The 24336-nt window shown below is 41.5% G+C and overlaps 2 protein-coding genes and 1 non-coding gene across 3 annotated transcripts in view; 1 reads left to right on the forward strand and 2 right to left on the reverse strand.

Moving 5' to 3' along the window:
- Positions 1-2181: 2181 nt before the first annotated feature.
- Positions 2182-4274, reverse strand: Atp5if1 (ATP synthase inhibitory factor subunit 1). Its single transcript, XM_010632462.3, has 3 exons — positions 4106-4274; positions 3916-4001; positions 2182-2437 (listed from the first exon to the last, which is right to left on the reverse strand). Exons 1-3 carry the CDS (start codon positions 4190-4192, stop codon positions 2296-2298), a joined length of 315 nt encoding a protein of 104 aa, XP_010630764.1. The 5' UTR covers positions 4193-4274; the 3' UTR covers positions 2182-2295.
- Positions 4275-7214: 2940 nt separating this feature from the next.
- Positions 7215-24336, forward strand: part of Dnajc8 (DnaJ heat shock protein family (Hsp40) member C8) — a 28791-nt gene continuing 11669 nt past the window's right edge. The window contains exons 1-3 of the mRNA XM_010632466.3: positions 7215-7320; positions 9867-9968; positions 21258-21314. Coding sequence (XP_010630768.1) covers positions 7243-7320; positions 9867-9968; positions 21258-21314 — 237 coding nt within the window. The 5' untranslated portion in view covers positions 7215-7242. The remainder of the gene's footprint in view (positions 7321-9866; positions 9969-21257; positions 21315-24336) is intronic.
- LOC117287392 lies at positions 22536-22638 on the reverse strand. The gene has a single exon (XR_004518715.1). It is a non-coding gene; the product is annotated as a U6 spliceosomal RNA (small nuclear RNA).

Below are 24336 nucleotides of genomic sequence, written 5' to 3' on the forward strand. Positions count from 1 at the left end.
TGTACTGGGGATCAAATTCGAAACCTTGGGCTTGGGAGGCACCACTGAGCTAAATCCCCAGTCCAACTTTGTTTTAATAAATAAGTAAAATACAGTATTTTACTTTTCTTTAGTATTATACTTCTTGTTGGGCATGATGGCACACACCTGTAATCCCAAGACTTTGTGAGGCTGAGGCAGGAGGACCCCAAATTCAAACCTAGCCTAAGCAATTTAGCAGGATTCTGTCTCAAAAAAGAAAAAAATAATAATATCAGCACTGTGAGTTCGAGACCAGCCTGGGCTATATAGTGAGTTCCAGGGCAGTCTGAACTACGTAGTAAGAACCTGTCTCAAAAAAACCCAAAACAAACAAACAAACAAACAACAACAACAAAAAAAAATAGGAGAAAGAGAAAGAAAAAAAAAGAGACCAGCCCAAATGTCTTTGGAGCTCAGGAGACTCAATGACATTAGTTTCCATCTCCCAAGAAGCCAGAGTCAGGAGACAAGCTAGAGGCTGCTCTTTAGAATCATTTACTTAGATTAATGTCTTAGAGGGGACCTGAGTGGTCCCATCCAGCAAAGGAGCGGATAGAGGGTGGATGGCTAAAGGAATCCCTTGGGCTGAAATGAGCACTACTGGCCAGAAATTCAGAGCCATACAACTACAAATGTGAATACAAAAGTCAGTATATTGCTGGTCTGAGAGCAGTGGCATTCAAACCCAATTGGTTGCAACCAGTTTCAGATTTCTGTTTCTTCATTTCTATCACTTTACTTAACTACAGCAAAACAAAAACCACATGCACAAAAATCACCTTGTATTAAGTTTCTTTTTCTCAGTGCTGGAGATCAAGCCCAGGGCCTTGCCCATGCTAAGCATGGATCTCCAATAAGCTATGTCCCAAATCCTGGTTTTTGCTTCCTTTTCTTTTCCCCTCCAGGACTGTGGACTAAACTCAGGGCCTTGGCAGTGTTATTCCTAGCCCTTTTTATTTCGAGGCAGGTCACTAAGTTCCTGAATTGGCCAGGCTGATCTCAAACTTGCAATTCTCTGCCTTGGCCTCCCAGAGGGCTGGATTACAACCATATGCTATCATGTCTGGCTCTAGTTTTTGTTTTTACCTGCTTTTTATGATTCTTATAAAGGACAGCTGCACAAAGCAAGAATTACAACTGTATGTATCGAGGAAACGATATATAAAGATTTCACTGGTAACAACAAACAGCATAAGGTGGGGATAACAAAGTTGTATGAGAGCTGAGATGTTTTGCAGCTCTGGAGATTAAATCCAGGGCCTTGTGTGTGTTTGATAAGCGCTGTACCACTGAACTACTCCTTCAGTCTTTTTTAAATTTTGAGACAGAGCCTCATTAAGTTGCCCAGGCTGGGTGTGAACTTGTGATCCTCCTGTCTCAGCTTCCCAGTGTGCTAGATCACAGGCTTGCACCACCAAACCTGCCTTGGCTTCCCTAGGGTTTTATCATTCAATTGTTCTAAAGGTCTTTGTGTAACAGGGTCTTAGAACAAATGACTCATCCCAATTCTGTGCAAATAATGTATTCAAGTGTTGAGTTAAAAATGTTAGCTAGGGCCAGGATGTAGCTCAGTGGTTCTGCCGCCTGCCTTGCAAGTGCAAGGACCTGAGTTTGATCCCTGGTACCAAAAATGTTAGCTAGATATGGTAGTAAATTAGAGAGAGCCTGCTTCAAAATTTAAAAAAAAAAGGGCTGGGGATGCAGTTCCATGCAAAGGCCCTGGGTTGTTCCATTCCCAGGCTAGACTCCAATTTATTATCTTCCTGCTTCATCCTCCCAGAGTACTAGGATTATAGGCATGTACCACCAGAGCTGGCTGCTATTCCATACAATGAGTTCTTTAAGTCATTTTATTTATGGTTAACCAGTGTTATTACTGATGGCGCCTTGAATTACATCTTTTGAAATAATCACCCTTGTGTTCCCCAGGCTACTCCTAACCTTCAAAGCTTTCTCTGAGCACTTGCTGCCAGACTTGGGGGAGTCCCCTTATCTGTGGCACACCACTCCCCTCTTACTCCTGTCTTGTTTCACAACACTTATCATGCTGCTTTGTTTGTAAGCTCTCTGTTGCAGGCATCTGTTTAATTCACTTTAGCAGACAAGTAGTGTCTATCTGTCTACCACCTTCTAGAAAGTAGAAAAAGGCAGCAGACACAATTCACTGATGACAATTTATTATCTGTTGGTACCATACAGACCAAATATTATGCCAGATTATGCCTATGTAGAAGTGGGCAATGACAGATGCCATTCTATGGGGAACATGTGCATTTACTCATGATGTTTTAGTTGTTTGATCTTCTGCTTATGCCGTTCAATTTCTTTCTCCATTTGTTCAATCGCCTTTTTATGATGATAGATCTCATCTTCGTGATGTTTCTTCAAGGCATCCAGTTGTTCTTTAGTCTTCTGTCTATAAGGACACAGGGGCTCAGGGCTTAATTCCAATCCTTCACCCAAAGAGATTTTTAGGCATAACCTGAACTCCTTAAGGTGGTGCCCTCATCCAAAGGGTGGCTGTGCTCTTCTACCTCGACCCCACTAGTGAAAGAACACCTGATTGGAAATTAAGGTGTTTCCCTCTGAAGGAAGATCGTCCAAATGATCCCATTTTCCTGATGCTAGTACAGGAAATAGAACATACTAGCACTCTGGGTAACTAATGTCATGCTTATTAGTTTTCTATTTTAAATACCTTGGCCATAATAAGCTATATAGTAGAAAACTCCAAAGATGTGACATTAGTCCTAAATACTTTATCAGATGAACAGCCCAGAGAATCAGATCCCTTTCTGGGGAAAAAAGCAAAAGAGGGAACAGACAAAAACATGTGGTCAAGGTAAACTTATCCTATCCCAATATGCCTAGGGCTTTCTTTGCCTAAAGGAATGCATGGTCCACTCTAAAGGCCCTGAAGAAGGGGTCTCTTACAAGTGCAGTGCTGAGCAGTCCAATTTAAGTTTCAATAAAGGGCTAAAAATGACAGCTTGGCAGCATTTAGGGTTCAGTTTCCTTAACTGTTGAGGCCCGAATAGATGGTCTCCCTGGGCCATACTCCAGGTATGGCAAGTAGGTACCATTGTGACACATTTTTCTTCTTTTTTCCGGGTGGGGGGGGGTGCTGGGATTGAACCCAAGCATTCTTGTTTGCTATGTACCTACTCTACCACTGAGCTACATCCCCAGCCCCATGATTAATCTTAGAGCACAGACCAAGGGAGACCCAGATTTAGTTCCAAAGCAAGATTTAGCTACTCGCTGTTCCCCAGTGTGGAGAGAAGTCAGGTAAAGATAATTTGAGTTAGGAAAGCTAGGAGATAGGCCTACTCCTAAGTAATCTCTAGCCCAGGGGCTGGGCCAGGTTAGGGCAAAAGTCTCCTGGAGGAGGTGGAGTCCAACCCTGGGCAGGTGCTGCCTCCTCTGATTACCCACTCATTTCAGAGGAGCTGGGTCTAGAAACAGCTGAGAGGGTCTGAAAATTGAGGCAATGGATGTGGGTTTGCAAAGCTAAGGCGTGTGGGGTAGAAGAGAGGTAGTGACAAGGCTCAGAGGGTCTGCAAATATTGGACGGTACGATCCAGATGCTGAGAATATTTCGCTCTGCCCAGGATCGGAGGCCAGGAGATGGTAAATGAAAACAGAGGAGTCAAATCGTGCACCGAGCTTTCTGGAGACGGTGGAAAAGGCTTGGGCTTGAGACTCAGGTGCTGTCGGGCAAGAGACTGACAGTGCCCTATGGATGGCACCGGCCGAGAGATCAAGGGCTGGGATTAAATGGGCCCGTTTCACTGGGTATGGGACGCCTCATGATACCATAAATGGGTGGGGCGACTGAAAGCCAAAGAAGGACTGGAAGCTCTAGGGCTAGACTTCGGATTCGGTGGGCCTTACCGGAAGAATCGCTCCTCTTCAGCCTGCTCCCTCTTCCCAAAGGCCCCACCGGCGTCCCGGATCGAGCCGGCGGAACTCTCATGATCCTGCGACAGTGCAGAAAGACCAAGACCCGGGTATTGGTAAAGGTGCAGAGGCAAAGATGGGATTCGCACTCGGGGGTGGAGTAGCAGATGCTGCCGTGGCGTACCTTGTCCGAGCTGAAGCCTCGGGTTTGCATGGCCCTCACTCCCCGAACGCCGAGCCGCGCCCGAGACGCCAACGCCGTACCTGCCATGGTTCAGAACGCAGCACTCCCTCGTCACTTGGCGTGGCAGCTTATCTATAAGACGCTAACCGCGCGGCAGGCCAAGCAGCCAGTGTTTTTGGAAAAGAGGCGGGACGTACGTGAGTGGCGAATCAGAAGGGCGAGAAGGCGGGGATTCTAGAGTCTATAGCGAATCCTGAACGAGAGGCGGGACTATTCTTAGCCAACCGTGAACAACGGTTCCCTCCAAAGGATAAGGGAATTCTGGGGAAGGAGGGTTGAAAGGGGCTTGAGGAGAGCGTCAGAAACCGGAATTTAGGTTCTTGGACCCATCAATAGGAAAGAAGCGTGTTCTACATTTCATGTCATTAAACGGGAAACAAGCCTTCCCTTTCTTGGTTGATTGGCATCGTGAAGGTGGTGTCTATAAGGAAGATTAAAATGTTTACATTCAGGACCTCTACCTCCAAAGTGCCCGGATTTAGAAAAAAAACGCGTTCGTCTGTTAGGAGGCGCCAATGTTATTTTATTGCACTGACGTTTCAATGTCGAATCTCAGCTTCAATTTCACCTTCTAGAGAAACCTTCCCTGACATGCTTAATCATTCACCAGCGATTCTAGCCCATCTCCCAGTTTTGTGTTCCTCTTTCTTCCCTCCTTACATGGTTCACCTTGTGAAGCTATGAGGTTCTTAAGTAGGTAGTGAATTAATATTTGTAAATGGTATTAATGTGTTGTTGAATGGGCATAGTAACTGAACTTTTGGTAGCACATTGTGATTGGAGACTAAGGAAGACTTTGCCTTTTCACTCATCTAATAAAAGTAAATAAGACAACAGTAGTCTTTACCTGTATGAAGTTTACAGACCTTGCCTATGTAATTTTCTCTGTCTGGGCCCAGTTTATTTTTCCTTTAGGTTATTGCTTTTTTTTTTTTTTTTTTTTTTTTTTTTTTTTTTTTTGTACGGGGATTGAATTCGGGACCTTGCGTTTGTGAAGCAGGTAGCAGCACCACTGAGCTAAATCCCCCGCCCAATTTATTTTCCTTTAGATGAGAGAGTTGGGCCAGATTGTTGTCTTGTTTATTATTATAAAATACTTTTTTTTTTTTTTGAGGGAGAGTCTTGTTATACAGCTCATTCTGGCATTGAACTCATCATCTTTCTGCTGCAGTCTCTCAAGGGCTAGTGTTACAGATATGCACCATGAGTGGTCAAAATAAAAAAAATTTTTTTTGAGACAGGGTCTCACTATGTAATTGAGACTGACCTGGAACTCACTATGTAGCTCAGGCTGGTCTCGAACTCAACAGCAATCCTCCTGTCTCAGCCTCCCAAGTGCTGGGATTACAGGTGTGCACCACCACGCCCAGCTTTAGACTGGTTTTCTATTAAATAAAATTGGTTTTTTATTGATTATCTTTTAGTTGGGAAAATATTAGTCCTAGTTTGTATGACCTTTATTTTAAAAAATTTTTTAATTTTAATTGTTTGTTTTTTGAGACAGGGTCTCGCTGTGTAGTTGAGACTGACCTGGAGCTCACTATGTAGCCCAGGCTGGTATTGAACTCTCAGCGGTCCTCCTGCCTCTGCCTCCGGAGTGCTGGGATTACAGGCATGTGCCACCACCCGGCTTGTATGACTTTTTTTAAAAAATTTTTTTGGTACCAGGGATCAAACTCCGGTCCTTGCGCTTGCGAGGCAAACAGCAGAACCACTGAGCCATATCTCCGGCCTGTATGACTTTTTAATGGAAGGAAATATTTGCTAGCCACCTCTTCAAGTGTTCATTGCAGAAAATATAAAAGTAGGAGAATAAAAATAATAAGATGCAGGGCCGGGGATTTAGCTCAGCGGTTTGGTGGCCTGCCTCGCAAGCGCAAGGACCTGAGTTCAATCCTCGGTACCAAAAAAAAAAAAAAAAAAAAAAAAAAGATGAGTGTGGTAGAGGCTGAGGCAGGAGGATCACTGAGTTCAAGGCCAGCCTGAATATCCCTCTCTCAAAAACAAAAACAAAAAAAAATTGAAAAAACCAAAACAAAAAGGAATAAAAATAATAATCTCTTACAAGACTAGTTATAATTTGGTGTTTCTAGACTATCTTTGAGTGTCATTCCTCTTTCAGAACTGTTTCTAGGGCTGCGGGTGTAGTTTAGAGATAGATTGCTTACGTGAAGCTTCGAGTTTGATCCCCAGCATCACAAAACAAACAACAAACAACACTGTTTCTAGTTCTCAAATACTGCTGTTTCTTGATCATCTCCTAGGCTGAGCAGCCAAAGGAAGATCTTGCTGAGCTTGCACAACAGATCCATATAGTCACTGGAATACTATAACAAAGAATAAGCAAATAAATCAATCAATAAAAATAAAAAATGTTGGCGAGGGCGTGGAGAATTTGGAACATTGATATATTGCTGGTAAGAATGTAAAACGAATTAGTTGAGGTGGAAAGGGCTTGAGGTGGCTCAAAAAATTAAACATAGAATTATCACAAAACGGTGGTGTGGCGGAACACACTTGCAGTCCCAGCACTCTGGGTAGCTGAGGCAGGAGAATAGCAAGTTTGAGTCCAGCCTGAGCAACTTAGTGATTTAGTGAGACTCTAGCTCAAAAAAGAAAAAGGATTATGGGTATAGCTCAATGAGAAGGCCTTGAGTTCAATCATTAGTACTAAATTAGAGAAGAAAATATGCTAAGTGAAAGGAACCAGACACAAAAGGTAGCATATTAAAAAAAAAAGGTCGCATATTGTATAATTCCATCTACGTTAAATATCCAGAATAAGGCAAATCTACAGAGATACATTGGTGGTTGTCAGGAACTGGGGACAGGGGTAACCGCTTGATTTGGAACTAAATAGAGGTGGTGGTTTCCCAACACTGTTGATACTAAAGTCCACTGTGTTGTTCACTTTAAAGTAGCTAATTATAAGTATTATCACAATTTTAAAAAACATCTACTTGGGATCCCGAGCCCTTTAAGGATTCCTAGGTGGGGGAGGCGGGGCGAGAGGCAGGCTGGGCGGGGTCACGTGAGAGCGCCTGCGCAGGGCGTCACGTGGACGCTGAGCCGGGAAAATGGCGGCTTCGGGAGAGAGTGGGGCTTCGGGCGGCGGAGGCAGCACGGAGGAAGCATTTATGACCTTCTACAGTGAGGTGACCGATGAGAAGAATAGTAGCTCCAAGGGGACCCGGCTTGGGCCTCCTTTCCTATTGGGCAGGAGTGGTGGGCCCCTGGCCTGGACCGTTGACTGGCTCCTGTCTGGCCTTGGGGCCGCGGAGTACTAGGGGGGTGGTGTGCGAGCCTCTCCGGGTGGTAGCTGCTGGGCTTCCCCTGGGCCAGGAAGGAGGAGCAGAAGTCTGAGGTTTGGGAGGGGGATTCGTGAGTGTAGCCAGGGAGGTTCCTGGGCCCCGAGACCGAATAGTTGCGGGATCTCATAGGTTGGGCCGTTCTTGGGGGTGACTTAGCTGTCTTGGTTGATGTTTATTCTAAACAGAAAGAAGCATCCTTTCACTCTAATGAATAGGCAGTATGCATCTTGACAGGTAGGCCATTCTGTTGGCCTCAGTTTTACAGATAACAAACCTGAGGTATAGAGAAGTGAAGAAATTTGTTTGTTTGAGATCTTACAGCAGGAATAAATAAGAGCTTGGTGGTGTTAGGAGTAGGAGTAAGCTTGTTTACTGTTGCATATCCAGCGCTACTATATATTGGGTGTTCAGTAAATATTTGTTGAATAAATGAAATAAAAGCATGCCATTAAGAGGCAGAGGCTCAGAGATTGAAGTCTTGCAAGGCATTTGACCTGATTGCGCTGGAATTCTTTCATGTCATTAGTTTTATATACCTTCAATTTCCATATCTGTTAAATGAGGGAATACATATTAAAACAAGAGTTTTCATGATGATTAAGGGAGTTAATGTATAAGGAAAGGTTTCACAAAATATAAAACAGGCGTCTCTCAGTTAGATCAAGGCATTGGATCTTTTTGTGGGCGTGAGTTTGAGGAATGGATGTGAGCCCCAATTCTATTGAGTTTGCTAGGGTATGAGCTACTTAAAATTAAAGACTAAGGTACATTCATCTTTTAACTCTGTATGTACAGTAATGCTTGTTACATAGTCTTTTTCAGCGTAAGAAATTTAAAGTTAGTAAATAGCACATTATTTATAGTCTGTTCGTTTGAAATATTTAATTCACTTGAAAGTGTTGCTTTTGTGTTACCAAAGTTTATTGGCTTCTAATAACCCAACAATTACCGTGGAACTTAATTTTATTTACCATCTCTTAATCTTTTTTTTTTTTTTTTTTTGGTACCAGGGTCGAACTTGGGTTGTTGCACTTGCAAGGCAGGGGCCAGAACCATTGAGCTAAATCCCCAGCCCCTACCATCTCTTAATTAAAAAAAAAAAAAAAAAAAAAAAAAAAAAAGCAGCCTAAGTATGTTTAAATCAGGTGGGAAAAATATTTAAGAAAACTCTTAAATCATTAGTCAATGAAGGATTATTAAGCACTTGGCTACTACTGTGGAGTAGTGCTGTGCCATGTAGTTGCTGGGGATGTGGCAGTGAAAAAGGCCTGACTTAATAGAATTTGCATTCTTAGAGAAAGATAAAACATAAGCAGTTAGCACCAGGGAATTTAGCTCAGTGGTTCTGCCACCTGACTCAAGTGCAAGGTCCCGAGTCCATTCCTGGTAACAAAAAACAATTAGTACCAGGTAGTGATAAGTGTTACCAGGGACACAAAGTCTGGTAAAAGAGGATAAGGGAGTTTTGCTGTATGGAGGAGAGTGGTCATATTATTTTTGAAATAGTGAAGAGGGTAGATGTTGAGAGAGAATGACTTTTTGTTGCTGAAATTCTTCGTAATCTTTATTTATTTGGTACCAGGAATTGAACTCAGGTCCTTGTGCTTGCGAGGCAGGCGGCAGAACCACTGAGCTAAATCCCCAGCCCATAATCTTGTTTTAGCTGTAGGAATAAAGATGGTATATAATATACCAGAGATACATTCCCGCTAGCATTCCAAATGAAAGTGGACCCCAAGATGTTTCCATGGGCCTACTTGGCATTTGTTCTCCTGGCATTGTCTTTGGGACAGGGATTTTTAAAATGTTATTAGAGTTAGGTATGTTATTTGCTCACTGTCATAGTGGTTTTTAGTACAGGTTATAGTTCAGATTTAAGAGTAATTGTATTTTTCCCTATTAAAATAAACACTTGTCTAGCTGACAAGTTAGTAAGTCAGAAACAAGTCAGTTATTCTGAGCCCTCAGTTTTCTTATCTACAAAATGAGGATAATAGTAATCCTACCAAATATGATTATTGAAATTAATGATTACATGTAAAATGTTTTTATTATTAAAAATACAATAAAAGGTAGTTGTAGCTGGGCATGGTGGCACACACCTGTAATCCCAGCACTTGGGAGGCTGAGGCAGGAGGATCACTGTGAGTTCGAGACCAGTCTGGGCTACATAGTGAGTTCCAGGTCAGTCTCAACTACATAGTGAGACCTTGTCTCAAAAAACAAACAAAAAAACAAAAAAGGTAGTTGTAATTATTTCTCAAAGTGTTTAGGAAAATATCTTGTGTGTGATAAATATGTAAGTAATTGCTGAACATGTGGGTGTTGTGTTAGACATTTAGTTTATTATTGAATTTTACTAATGAAGTTTTTAACTCTCTTAATTTTAGGTAAAACAAATAGAGAAAAGAGATTCGGTTCTAACGTCCAAAAATCAGATTGAAAGATTGACCCGTCCTGGTTCCTCTTACTTCAATTTGAATCCATTTGAGGTGAGCAGATTAGTACTGTGGCAGGAACTTTTCATATCTGCAGGTAGACTTATACCAGAACACCTACCTAATTTGTATCAGAGTTGAGAAAAGTAATAACATGATAGAATTTGTACAAATTCAAAGGTGTGTGTGTGTGTCTATGCGTGTGTGTGTGTGCCTAGAATTGGAGAGGCAGCAACACGTTAAAGAAAATGGGACAGTCTTTGCCCCGTCAAATATTCTCCATCACCTTTTAGCAACCCAAATAAATATACTGTACAAGGATTTAGGTGGGCATAGTGGTGGATGCTTATAATCCTAGCACTCTTGGATTTTAAGGGAGAAGGATTACAAATTCAAGCTCAGTCTGGACAGTTTAATGATTTAGGGAGACCCTGTCTCAAAGTGAAAAAATGATTGCAAATTCAGGGCTGGCCTGGGCAAGTTAAGGAGACCATGTCTCAATAAAAAAGAGGTAAGAATGAAACTGAGTGGTGAGTGCCTCTGGATTCAATCCTTAGTACCACACACAAAAAAATAAAATAAGAGTAAACTACTGGGTGTTGTGTTGTCACATGTTAGTAATCCCAGCACTTAGGGAGACTGAGGCAGCACAAGGGTGTGCCTTGGCAACTTAGTGAAACCCTGTTTCAAAATGAAAAAGAGCCAGGTACGTTGGGGATGTAGCACAGTGGCACTGTACCTGCCTGGCAAAGGGAAGGTCCTGAGTTTGACTTCTGGTACCCCCTCAAAAAGAAAAAAGAGCCAGGCACAGTATTATATACCTTGTAATCCCAGTATTCTGTGAGGCTGAGGCAGGAGGATTGCAAATTCAACTCAAGCATGGGCAGTCAAGCAACTTAGTGAGATCTTGTCTCAGAATTTAAAAATAGAATGTCAGGGATTTAGCTCAGTGGTGCCACTGCCTTCCTTACAAGCGCAAGGGCCTGTGTTTGATCCCTGGTACCAAAAAAATTAAAAATAGAAAGGAAAAAAGGGAAATCCTCTTGCCTTAGCCTCTTGAGTAGCTGAGAGTACAATTGTGTGCCATCACACTTGACTAGTGTAAAATTTATGTCAATAAGATGCCCAATTGACAGGCATGGTGGTGCATGCCTGTAATCTCAGTATTCAGGAGGCTGAGGCAGGAGGATTGCTGTGAGTTGGAGGCTAGCCTAGGCTACATAACAAGATTTTGTCTCAGAACCCCTCCCCCCAAAAGCCCTCTGTTATCCTGAATTATTTTAGTATTTTTTTCTACATTCTTTCTGTGAACCATAATATATAACTGTCAAAATCAGGAAATGATCATTGATATATTATTGTATAATCCTCAGACACCATTCAGATTTCACTAACTGTCCTAGTAATTTTAATTTTTAAATTTTAAAATTTGTATTAGTACATGTTTGCAGTATATAATCCATTCATCATGAGGAGTTGGTACATGTGCATAACACATCTTAATTCTTTACTTTTCTTTTTTTTTTGGTACCGGGGATCGAACTCGGGGCTCTTGTGCTTGCCAGGCAGGCAACAGAACCATTGAGCCAAATCTCTGGCCCTCATCTTAATTCTTTTTACCACTCTCTAATCATATGCCTTATAGCAAAAGGAGTCAATTAGGATTTCCTATAGCATTTAGTTGTCATGTCTTTTTAGTGTTTCCTGTATCTGATGTGCTTCTTCAAGTCTTTTTTTTTGGTACTGGCAGTTGAGCTTGGGTCCTTGTACCTGAGTTAAATCCCCAGCCCTTCAAGTCTTTACTTAACTTTTTTTTTTTTGGCTGTGCTGAAGATTCAACTGTGGGCCTTTGCTCTGAGCCATATCCCCAGCCCTTTTAATTCTTTTTAAGGTTGAGACAAGATCTTGCTGAGTGCTAAATTGCCCATGCTGGGCTCGAGTTTGTAATCTTTTGGCCCAAGTCTCTCAGAGCCCTGGGATTACAGGCATATACCACCACTCCTGGCAAATTTTTTTCTTGACTTTCATGACTTTTGCACTTTTCAAGATTATGGGTCAGTTTTTTTTTTGAGACAGGGTCTCACTATGTAGTTGAGACTGACCTGGAACTCACTATGTATCCCAGGCTGGTCTTGAACTCACAGCGATCCTCCTGCCTCAGCCTTCCAAGTGCTGGGATTACAGGCATGTACCACCATGTCCAGCTAGCTGGGCCAGTTATTTTGTAGCAGATCTCTGTCTTTGGGTTCCTCTGATGTTTCCTCATATTGAGTTTATGCAACATTGACAGGAATATCATAGAAGTAATGTGGCTTTTTTTCTTTTTGTAGCTTATGAAATTATAGGTGCATTATTATTACTAATATTAATTTGAAAAGAAACATCTTCCAGAAATTGCTGTTTTCCACATTTGTAATTATGAAGTTTTTTTTTGTATTGGGGATCGAACTTGTGTCTTTGCTCTTGTGAGGCAGGCAGCGGCACTACTGAACTAAATCTCCGGCCCTATAATTATGAAGTATTTTGGGGGATGTACTTTGAGATGCCTGGGGATCCAGTGCAAGACCCTGTGCATGCTAGGCAAGTACTTTAGCACTGAGATACAGCCCCAGCATAAATATTCAGTTTATTCTATTATTTGTCAGTATGGACTTGGGGTGGTCTCTTTTATTTAGTGGATTAAAAATTGACAGGTAGCTGGGCAGGGTGGCACCTGTAATCCTAGCACTCAGGCAGAGGCAGGAGGATCATCATGAGTTCGAGGTCAGCCTGAACTACATAGCAAGACCCTGTCTCAAAAAAAAAAGAAAGTTGACATGTATTTTGTTCCTCAGATTGTCCCACGTATAGCCTATGAGTTACCTTTCAAGTTAGCTCCTATTCTTTTCATATCTTCATCATTCTTTGAATACTAGTCATTCCTGTACTTTTCATGACCCAGTTTGTAGTTAACCATTTCACTTTTAGTTAAGAATGATACATAGAAATTAGGATTTGGGTGCCAAATGGACTCGTTGTTAAGATGTTACTGTTCTCAGACTATTGGCAGATAGTTACACATTTTTTTTGCAGTGCTATGGATTGAACCCAAGACGTCACACATGGTAGGACAACTCTGCCCTAAGCTACATTTTTAGCCCTTCAAAAAATTTTGTTATGAGACAAGGTCTTGCTGAGCAGCTCAGGCCCGCCTCAAACTTGTGATCGTTGTGCCTCAGCCTCCTAAGCAGCTGGCATTACAAATGTGTGCCACCACAATTGGCTTTAGAGCTACACATATTTTCTTTCTTTTTAGACATGGTCTTGCTGTGTAGTTCAGCCTGGCTTTGAATTTACTGTAGTTTAGGCTGGCCTCAAACTCAGAGCAATCTTTCTGCCTTAGCCTCCCAAAAGCTGGGATTACTGTAGTGTTTTAACCACACCTGGCTCCTGGCTTGGGTCATTTATTGATAATCTTTACCCTGCTTAGGTTTTGTTTGTTTGTTTATTTTTGGTACTGGGAATCAAAGGGGTCCTTGCTTAGCAGGAGGCAGAATCACTGAGCTAAATCCCTGGCCCTGTTTGTTTGTTTATGTATTTATTGGCGATACCAGGCATAGGCATTGAACTCTGGACCTTGCACTTGTAAGGCAGGGGCAGTACCACTGAGCTAAATCCTTTATCCTGCTTAGGTTTGACACTTTATAGTATATCCTGGGCTGTCTCTCAGGATGCCCTCATTTTTTTCTTTTTGAGGAACTAGAGATTGAACTCAGGGCCTTCATACTGAGTCACAGTGCCAGTCCTGTTTTTTATTTATTTTGATTTAGGATCTTCCTAAATTGCTAAATTGCCCAGAATGGACTTGAATTTGAGATCCTCCTGTCTCATTTTCCTAGGGTGTGGGGATTATAGGCGTGTACCACCACACCCCACTGGGGATTTCCCTCTTCAAGTCACTTTGGCCCACCATGTCAGGCTACCCTTCTATGTCTGACCCCTTCTGGGCTTCAGTACTCTGTGACTAACTACCACTCACTCCCTGTTCAGTCACCCTCACCAGGTGAGCTCTGAATCTATTCTGGGCCACATGACTCCTACCCAGAGTGGCCTCACTCTGTGGACTGAATGCATGGCGCAGAAAAGCCAGGGGGCGGGGTGTGGTGATGCATGCCTGTAATTCCTGCACTCTGAAAGGTCACAAATTTTATTGGTTGTTTTTTTTGTTGTTTTTTTGTGGTACTGGGGATCAACTCAGGCCCTTGCACTTGTGAGGCAGGCTCAGTGTCACTGAGCTAAATCCCCTGAAGTGTCACAAATTTGAGCCTAACCTGGGCAATTTAGAGACTTTTGAGACTGTCTCAAAAAAATAAAAAAATGTTTGGGGATGTAGCTCAGTGGGATGGCTCTAGGTTCAGTCTTCACTGTCACCGAAGCAAACAAAACAAAAAAATCCAGAAGAATACTTTAAAAAAAATTTTCCTGCTAGGGATCAAATCTGGGGACATTCTACCACTAAGCTACATCCTTACCCTTTCCTATTTTTTACTTTGAGATAGAGTCTTGCTAAATTGTCCAGGGAAGACTCAAACTTGCTGTCCTCTTGTCTCAGCCTCCCTTAGTGCTGGGATTACAGACATGCATCATCACACCTGATATTTGGTGGGATTTTTTTTTTAAGATAGGGCCTCACCATGTAGTCCAGACTGGCCTTTATGATCCTCTTGCCTCAGGGATTGTAGACCTCTAACACCTTGCTGGAATCCACCCCACTTTCTTTTTCTTTCTTCCCCTCCCCTCCCCTTTCCTCTCAGTTTTTTGAGACAGGGTCTCACTATGTAGTTGAGACTGACCCGGAATTCACTATGTAGCAGTCCAGGCAACTCACAGCAATCCTCCTGCCTCAGCCTCCTGAGTGCTGGGATTACAGGCATGTGCCACCGCACCTGGCTCCTCTCTTTGTCTCTGTCTGTCTGGTTTTTTTTTGGTATCAGGGATTGAGCTCTGGACCTTGCCTTTGTGAGGCAGGTGTGGTGCCACTGAACTAGTTTTTCTTTTCTTTTCTGAGAAAAGATTTTGTTGTATAGTTCAGTCTGGCCTTGAACTCAACCATGTAGCCCAGGCTGGCCTCAAACTCAGTGATCCTCCTGTCTCAGCCTACAGAGTATTGTAATCACAGCCATGTGCCACCATACCCAGCTCAAGCGTTTCTTTTCTTTTTTCTTTTTCCAGCGTTTCTTAAAGTGGATTTTTTGTTAAGGAAAAATTTGGGGAAAGAAAGCTTCTGTCTAAGAGAGTCTTAAGGGGGACCAGGAAGTGGGTTGCCCGCACACCCTAATTTTCAAAGATGTTTTATACAATAAAGTCATGTGGTGAGGCAGGTACAAAGTGGGACAAAACTGTAAGACCTAATGGAAAATTATAGGTGGCCAACGAATAAGATTACAAGTACAGTTACTCAGGTAATATTGATTAAATGGGGGAGCCGGTCACATAGCAAATGTATTTGGGGATTTTCAGTAAAGGAGGGGGTCAGGGATATTTCCTGGAAAGGCTAGGTTAAGACCTTGGCTCCCTACTCAGGTGAGTGAAACCTATTTAGAATATCAGTCACTGCTGTTTAACCCTGGGGAAGCACAAAGGTATAGTAGCCTCTCCTTTTACAATTCTGGCTTTCATTGAATGTGTCTTGATTGTCCTCCATGTTGGCTCCTTGCTGTGTTGTCCCCTTGAGGGTGGCCTTGTCTGACTGCCTACAAGATATCTAATTAACTTACCTATCTGCAGTATTCCCCACTCTGAAGAAGTACCCCTAACTGCTGTGTGGGGGCAAAGGGCGAAGACAGCTCTGGCTACTTCCAGGTGAAGAGGGGTAGTTGTGATCAGCAATTAGAGTTACTCTACAGAGGGTCCACCTAAAGGCCTTTGGTAGGCACCTGGCCTTGTCATCTTGGTAGCTGCATAGCTTTTAAGTCTGGAAGAGACATAGCCAAAGAAACAGTTAATGCATGAGCCAAATTATAAGATCAGCAGGATTGCTATGAATATAGCCAACAAAGAGGGCAAGGAGAAGGTCCAGGGGACTTCAGAATCCAACATAGAAGTCATATCGTATAGTTTAGCAGTTATGAGCTGTTTACAAGGTCAATCTGGAAGATCCCAGTAAAAGAAGTCTAGCACATTTATCATTGGTTCCATTTGTATGACCGCTTAGAGTTTGGCAGCCTCTAGGTGAGAATCAATAAAACTTTGAAGAAATTAGAGCATGCATAATCTAAGCATGAGAATGCTAGAATGAAAGGAGAGAATGAGCCTCTTGCTATCTATTCAATGTCAGGTAAGTCTCTTCAGGCATTATTTTGGAACCATGCATAGAGCCTCTCAGCTCCTCTGTCAGTGTTGGCTGTCAGGATAGGTCACAGCTTTGCTTGACTGTGTTGCTTTCAGTGAAAGCATGGAAGACTTCCCTCGTGGTGACCCTTCTTTGGCACACAGTATATTTGTACTCTGGTGCCCAGCAGGCTCCCTGCTCAGGAGGTTGAGTAACTTAACGAAGATGTAGGGTCCTGTAGGAAAGGTTCTTTGTGTCCTTGATCTTGCAGACCTTGAGGGCTCAAAATATTGGCTGTCCTCATCGCCCAGTTACATTTCTAGTTTTGATCGCCAAACTTTAGTTGTTGAACACCCAGAAGAGATCAGTGATTTTAGTAGTGCAGTAGGAGTAGTGAGTTTAATTATTATAATTTTGGCAGGATATTAAGTAAGCACTTTGAAAACTAAAGCATAGTTAGGGGCTGTTGTTTCTTATCAACCGTGGTTGTTCTAATAGTTTAATCCCTGCAGAATGTTAACAGAAAACAGTTATATATTATAGATACTTAAGATCAAGAGCCATACATAGTATTTTAGCATGACAACCATGGTGACGTTTTCTTTGTAACAGTGTCCATATTAGTGTGAAATAATCTTTCAGTCAAACACCTCCATCTGATCACAAGACATTAAATGACATAAAACTCTTTGTTATACTTTAGTAGGATGCCATCTAAGAAGCACATATATTGGCCTATAAATGTACCTTAGGAGGAGTACATACTGTCTAACCTTTAATTTTAGTGTGTGACATTGTTTCGACTGGTTGGTGACTGAGCATCCCTAAGTGTGGTAACACATATAATATACATCACATAAGTTTTTTTTTCATACCAGGGATTGAACTCAGGACCTTGAGCTTGCAAGGCAGGCCGCAGAACCACTGAGCTAAATTCCCAGCCCCATCACATAAGTTTTTAAGAAAACTATTATTTGACTGGTTATCTCATGCTGTCTTGACATGCATCTCTTATCACAAGTAGCTGGAGTGCAAGAGAAAGGCAGATACCTGAGTCAAAAAGATCATTACCATAAATACCCTAGAAGACTTGTACACCTAGAACCCTTTGTCCTTTAATTTTGTCTTGTACCAAGAGCATTTTAAAGAAAACATTGTTTTCCCATAGAAAACTTAGCCTTTTGACCATGACCAGTGTATACATATCACAATAATGTTTAGCAATGTATTTTCCACAAGGCTGTGGAAATTATTGGGGTCTCCTTTGTGAACAAAGGCTGGAATAAATTTTCCTGTCCAGTTGTTTTCCTAAGCCTAAGAGTCTTTATTTAATTATCTTAACAAGTAACTCAAAACAGCTGTACATGTTGTAACAAATTGAACAGAGAAACACAAACACATAAGACAACTTGTTTATAAACCAGAGTGCACTCAGAAATATTTGGCCAAGTTGAATTATAAAAGCTTTTATAATTTTTAGGTTTATAATTATAAAAAAAAATAGTCAGAACTTTGTAGAGAAATTAACAGATCTCATAATAAGAATCAAAAGGAATAAAAATCTTCTATACCTGTGAAAGCAAAAACAGTTTTAAGGTGGGCTGTAAGCTAACAGTTTATCTGGCTGGAATACCCAGCTATACAGGCTTCTCTTGGTTACTGACAGCCACATATGACTGTTCTCTCTAAAGGGATAAACTGTTACAAGTAATTTGGGTTTTGTTTTTTGGGGGGGGTACCAGAGATCGAACTCGGGACCTTGCACTTGTGAAGCAGGCATTGGAACCACTGAGCTAAATCCCCGGCCCTGTTACAAGTAATTTTAACTATCTCTAGCAGGGATCCACTCGGGCCAGGTTTGTATGTAGAAGAGACCAGGCGACACTCTGGAGCTAAGTATGAATTCTACGCAGTGAGGGAAGAAGGCCTGCCAAGGCTCCAACCTGCTGTGCTTCATGTCTACCTATGACATTTTTTTTTCTCTTTTGAAAAGAAACAGGGAAAGAAGGCATTTCTGACTATCTGTCTTGTTCTGTGCCCATTCTAAGTTGTCTCTTAGACTTTGTTTTTTCCAGTGTCAGTGGTGGCAGACTAGGGGTGCAAGGAAGTGGTCATAGCCGGGTTAGCTGTTCTTTTCATTCTCTAATTTCACCTAAGGGCTGAAAGACAGATAAATCTGGACTAAAACTTACATTAAGTCTTCAAGAGTTTTGGGATTAAGCCTAGAATTAAGTGAAGGTCAGCTTTACTCTGGAAGGGTTCTGGGGAAGGGAAGCTCACCATTGTGGAAGCTTTGTCTTGAAATCCAGCAGCTACAGAGAAGGGAAGTGCCTTGAATTAAATACTGTTGAGAACTGTGACTTCTCAGGGGCAGGGCAGTGGAAAAGGGATAAAAGAGGGCCTTTAAGTGTGGCACAAGAACTGAATCTTAACTATCTCAGGTGCAGAATGATCAGGAGCTTTTGGTCGGAGGGAGGGGATTTAGCTCAGTGGTGCCATCACCTGCCTCGCAAGTGCAAGATTCTGAGTTTGATCCCTGGTACCCCCCACCCCCCAGAAAGGAAGATCTGGTGGATCTGCAATCCTTAGCAAAACACATCTCTAGAGACAAAAGCTATGATGGACTCCAATTGCATTGCCAAGTATAAAATCAAACTAATAACCAAAGAACCTGGATGGCTGCTTTTTGCCTCTTGAAAGGAAAGTGTTCTAACTATATTGTTTAGGGCTTTTTTTTTTTTTTTTTTTTTTTTTTTTTTTTTTTTTTTTTTTTTTTTTTTTAGGGGGTCTCCTTTTTGTTTTGGATTCTGTCTGTTAGTAGCCCAGGCTGGTCTTGAATTCACAGTGATCCTCCTGCCTCTGCCTCCCGAGTGCTGGGATTACAGGCGTGCGCCACCATGCCCAGCTAGAGCTTTTCTTTTTAAATAAATTATTTTGAATCTATACTATCTGATTTATGACTTAAATACTCTGTTGAGCAGCTCCCTGATCTTGTAGAAACACTCCCAAAGCCATGTAATACCTTTTATTAACATACAAACTGAAATGGTGTTAGTAGATTAGTAGGCACTCAGAGGTACTTATTTGAGCTTCTGGAATGTGGCTTGGGAACCAGGTTCCCAGGTTAAAATATGGCTGTCTTTTGGGTTTTTCTATAGGCTGATAGATGGGTTACACAATATCATTATATCCTACTATCTAAAGGTGCCACAAGCCTAAAACAAAGGCCAGAAGAATTTATATGAAACAAAAACCAGAATCTATGAAACAAATGAAAGCCTATGAAACAAATTGCAATCTACGAAGCAAAAAAGACCAAAGTTAGAACCTATGAAAGAAAACTCTTACCTCCGACCAGTAGTCTCGTTGGAAGACCTCCAAAATGTTATAGGGGGAAGAGATATAACTCCCAAACATGCTAGATACCTGAAATGCGAGTTCGTGTTCTCTAAAATCAAAGAATGAATTCTAGGAACAACGGAGGTTAAGAAGAAAAAATTTATTGAGGGAAAGAAAGCTTCTAAGAGAGTCAGAAGGGGGACCAGAAAGTTCGTTGCCCCAAAGTGGATTTTTTTGTCTCACTGTAGTTCTGCTGTGGAAGGAATTGGCGAGTGACATGCACATACAGACAAACTGAATGGAAGTAAAATGTTTATTTTGCCAGGGAAAGGTCGATCACACTCAAAAAGGCAGTTCCAGCGATCGACCTCCTATTGGGTAGCAGCTTCCTCTTTTATAGGTTTTACAGTTGTGATCTCATTCAGGTGGTTACATTTCATTTCCTTAGTTCACATTACCCATGTACAAATTATAGTAACAAGACAGTTCCCTTGAACCCAGATATAACAATTTCTTGTAGTTAGGGAGTTTACTTCAAGAATCATCTAGCTATCTATTCTAGCACATAGGAAGTGGGTGTTCAAGGTTAGGGATGAGGCCAGATATCCCAATTCATGGTCACTGTCTCCTGGAGTCTGTTAATTTTGAACTAAACAAAGCAGATTGCTGTTAAGAGACTAAGATCTCATTTTACATTTTCCTAACATTTTCCAGGTTTTTGGATTATTTACAGAAGTTCTCTATCAGTTCAGCCTGACTTTGAACTCACTACAGTATGTAGCCCAGGCTGGCCTTAAACTTGGGGTGATCCTCCTGCCTCTGTCTCCTGAGTGCTGGGATTACAGGCATGAGCCACTTAAAATGGGTTTCCACAGTGATTCTGATGTTCATTTTGGGTTGAGAGACACTGACCATTTCTGTTATGAGATAAAAACTAAGTAGCTGGCCTGATTTTCTTTCCTGTTGAGGTCTGTGCTTTCTGTATATTTATAAAGATAGGAGGTGTGGCAATACTTTCCTTAATGGATGAGAACATTTTCTCCTATGTACAAAAACATGTCTCTAGGGCTAAGGGTGTGATTCAGTGATAGTGCACTTGTGGAGGGTGTAAGAGTCCCAGGGTTTATCTCTAGCACCACAAAACAAAATAAAAACATGTCTCTGGGTGTAAGGTAAATTATTCTGATGGAGAGAAAGCATTATTAGTTGAGAACCCTAAAGCAATATAGCTGTTATTCCCACTGATATGCTCATTCTTTTTTGGGAGGGTACCGGGGATTGAACTCGGGTCCTTGCACTTGCAAGGCAGGCCACTGAACCGCTGAGCTAAATCCCTGGCCCCCCTGCTCATTCTTATTTCTTGAGAAGGTTTTAGAACTGTGCTGGCCACTTTTCTAGGCTGTGGTATACTGTTCTAAATGAATGCTGACTTCATATATATAGTTGTGTGCATATGTGTGTGTGTGTGTTGCTGGGAATTGAACTACTCAGGGCCTCCTAGGCAAGTTCCTACCATTCAGCCCTATTGTATAAAATTAATAGACACTTCGTAAATAGAAACTTAATCTTTTACACAGTTTTGGGGGGGCAGTCCCAGGGTTCCAGCTCAGGATCAACTCCTTGTGAGGCAGGCGTGGAACCACTGAGCTAAATCCCTGACCCTCCTTTATACAGTTTGATTTTGATTCTTCCAGGTTCTTCAAATAGATCCTGAAGTGACAGATGAAGAAATCAAAAAGAGGTTTCGTCAGGTATAGTACTATTTCCTTGTAATAGTGTTTGAATCTTTTGAAAATGTGTGAAGTATGCACTTCTTTTAGGACTTGATAATTTTGAGCCAAAATTTAACCCTTCTTCTCCTCCCTCTTAAGGCTAGGTAACTGTTCTTTTTTTTTTTTGGTACTGGGGATTGAACTCAGGACCTTGTGCTTGCAAGGCAGGCAGTAGTACCACTGAGCTAAATTCCTGGCCTTGGCTAGGTAATTGTTCTTGTTTTAAAAAGACAATACAAAACAGTGACAAAATGTTAAATAATTTGGGCTGGGGAATTAGCTCAGTGGTGCCATATCTGCCTTGCAAGTGCAATGTCCTGAGTTTGATCCCCAGTACCAAAAAAAAAAAAAAGTGAAATGATTTAATGATCAGAGCTTACTTGTGAGTAGAATGAATTTTGTGTTCAATCCGGGCATGGTGGCACACGCCTATAATCCCAGCACTCAGGAGGCTGAGGCAGGAGGATTGCTGTGAGTTCGAGACCAGCCTGGGCTACATAGTGAGTTCCAGGTCAGCTTCAACTACATAGTGAGACCCTGTCTCAAAAAACCAAAAAATAAAAAATGAATAAAACAAGAATTTTGTGTTCAAATAGACTCTCTATCCCCTTGATTAAGAGGAATGAGTACAAGTTGGAATAGCGAAACTTGTATGGATTTATACTATCAAATCCCCTGGTTCCTAAGATCTCTCTGTGCCAAATGATTCCTAACAATTTTTTGCTTTCAGGCTTCATCCCTCAATACTTTTATTTTCTTTGAGAGACAAGGTCTTGCTGAGTTCCACAGGTTGGCCTCAAACTTCTGGTCTCAAGCAGTTCTGCTGTTTCAGCCTTCTGAATGTCTGGGACTCTGGTGTGTACCATGGCATCCAGACCTGTATAATTTAATATCTTGCAAACTTAAATACCCAGGAAATACATATTTAATTTTTAATTCATTAATTGTATTGGTACGTTTAAGATATACAATACGATGACATTCATCATTGGGAATTTGTACCTTTACAGGATATATCTTGGTTCTTACGATTTTCCCCATTCTCCTGCCCCCCCTTCTATGCCTGCACCCCTCCCTATTTATAAAGACTTTGTTTCCATTTTTTCCTCTTTTTTTTTTTTGGTACGGGGGATTGAACTCAGGACCTTGCACTTTGGCAAGGCAGGTGGCACCAACACTGAGCAAACACCCCCTCCCCTTTTTTTAGTGGAATGCTTCATGAATTTGCATGTCATCCTTGCGTGGGGACCATGCTAATCTCTTATCATTCCAATTTTAGTATATGTGCTGCTGAAATGAGCACTTCTTTTTTTTTTCATATTTATTCCTTTTTCCTTCCCCTCTCCCTCCCACTTGCCCTTTCCCTTTATGCCTTGTCTTCCTATTTCACATTATCTATTCTACATTTTTTACTTTTCGGTACTAGGGATCATACTTGGGTCCTTGCACTTGTGAGGCAGGTGGCAGAACCACTGAGCTAAATCCCCGGCCCTATTCTGCATTTTGATCATTATTTACTCTTTCAGTTTCTCACACCAGAGAAACTACTCATTATTTACTCATGTGTGTCCTATTTATCTCCCTTAAGAGTATGGCCTCAATGTGCATCCATTTAGCTATAAATGTCTCTAGTTTCTTATTCTTTATGGCTGAATAGTACTCCATTTTATTAAAAAAAAAAGAGCGAACCCCTTTTATCCAGTTACCAGTTGATAGTCAGTTGGGCAGTTTCCAAGTTTTAGCTATTAGGAAATACATATTTTAATATAAATAGTGCTTTGTGAAAGTTCTTTAGGAAAGTAGTTCTATAGCCTTTGATTCTTGCTGATTCTGTGTTTTTTTTTTTTTTTTTTTTCTTTTTGTACCAGGGATCGAATTTGGGTTCTTGCACTTTTGAAGCAGGCAGTGGAATCACTGAACTAAACCCCCGGCTGTGTTTTGTTTGTTTGTTTAAGACAAGGTCTCACTTTGTAGCCCAGGCTGGCCTCAAATTCCCAGTGATTCTCCTACTGGGATTACAGGCATGCACTATCACACCTGGCCCCATTCTTACATTTAGTAATTCAAAATACAAAATTTTATAATGATCCTTTTTTTCCCAGATAGGGTCTTGTTATGTAGTCCAGGGCAACCTTGAACATTTTAGGTATTTCAGACTAACCTTGGACTGGGGATCCTCCTGCCTCAGCATCCCAAGTGCTGAGATTGCAGGCATGTACTACCATGCCTAGTTTTATAGTAACCCTTTTAAAAATCTTTCCGTTTTGATAGCTAAGTAACCCCCTAGACTTTTTTGTTTTGTTTTTTGAGACAGGGTCTCACTATGTAGTTGAGACTGACCTGGAACTCGCTATGTAGCCCAGGCTGGTCTCAAATTCACAGTGATCCTCCTGCCTCAGCCTCTCCGAGGGCTGGGATTACAGGTGTGCGCCACCACGCCTTGGCTGTTAGATTTTTCTTATAGTAGTTGAATAATCACATTCCCTGTGTCTTTGCAATTTGGATTCTATATTTTATGTCTTTTGTGACCTTCCTTAATTTCTTTGTATCTCTTACGTACTCCATATTTTAACAGGACCTGACCAGTGCTGAATGTAATACTCAGCCTCTGTACTTGTTAATGTCTGGTGTTACATGCTTGCTTCTTCAGTGCAGTAATTTTCTGCAGTATTGCTCACTCATAGTCATCTTCTGATCTGCTATTAAGCCAAGATGTTTTTTATCCTCGCCTGCTCATTTAGTCATTTTTCCCTTATATAACTTTATAGCCTTTTTTCCCCTGAGCTTTACTCTGCACTTAAGTTTAGCTTTTTTCTTTTCTTAAAATGGTGTTTCCAACTGAAATTCATTAGTAAGTAGTCTTTCCCTGTTTAATAAGCAAGCACTCAAGTCCTTATTCTAAATAACTTTATGTAGCTGAAAACTTTATATGAATTAAAGAGTTTTTACTGAGTCCTTGCATGGACTTACAGTTAAGCGCAATGGCACTATACTATATGAT

Source organism: Fukomys damarensis, unplaced genomic scaffold, assembly GCF_012274545.1.
Source record: "Fukomys damarensis isolate Sample0158 unplaced genomic scaffold, DMR_v1.0_HiC HiC_scaffold_23, whole genome shotgun sequence".
Taxonomy (NCBI): Eukaryota; Metazoa; Chordata; class Mammalia; order Rodentia; family Bathyergidae; genus Fukomys; species Fukomys damarensis.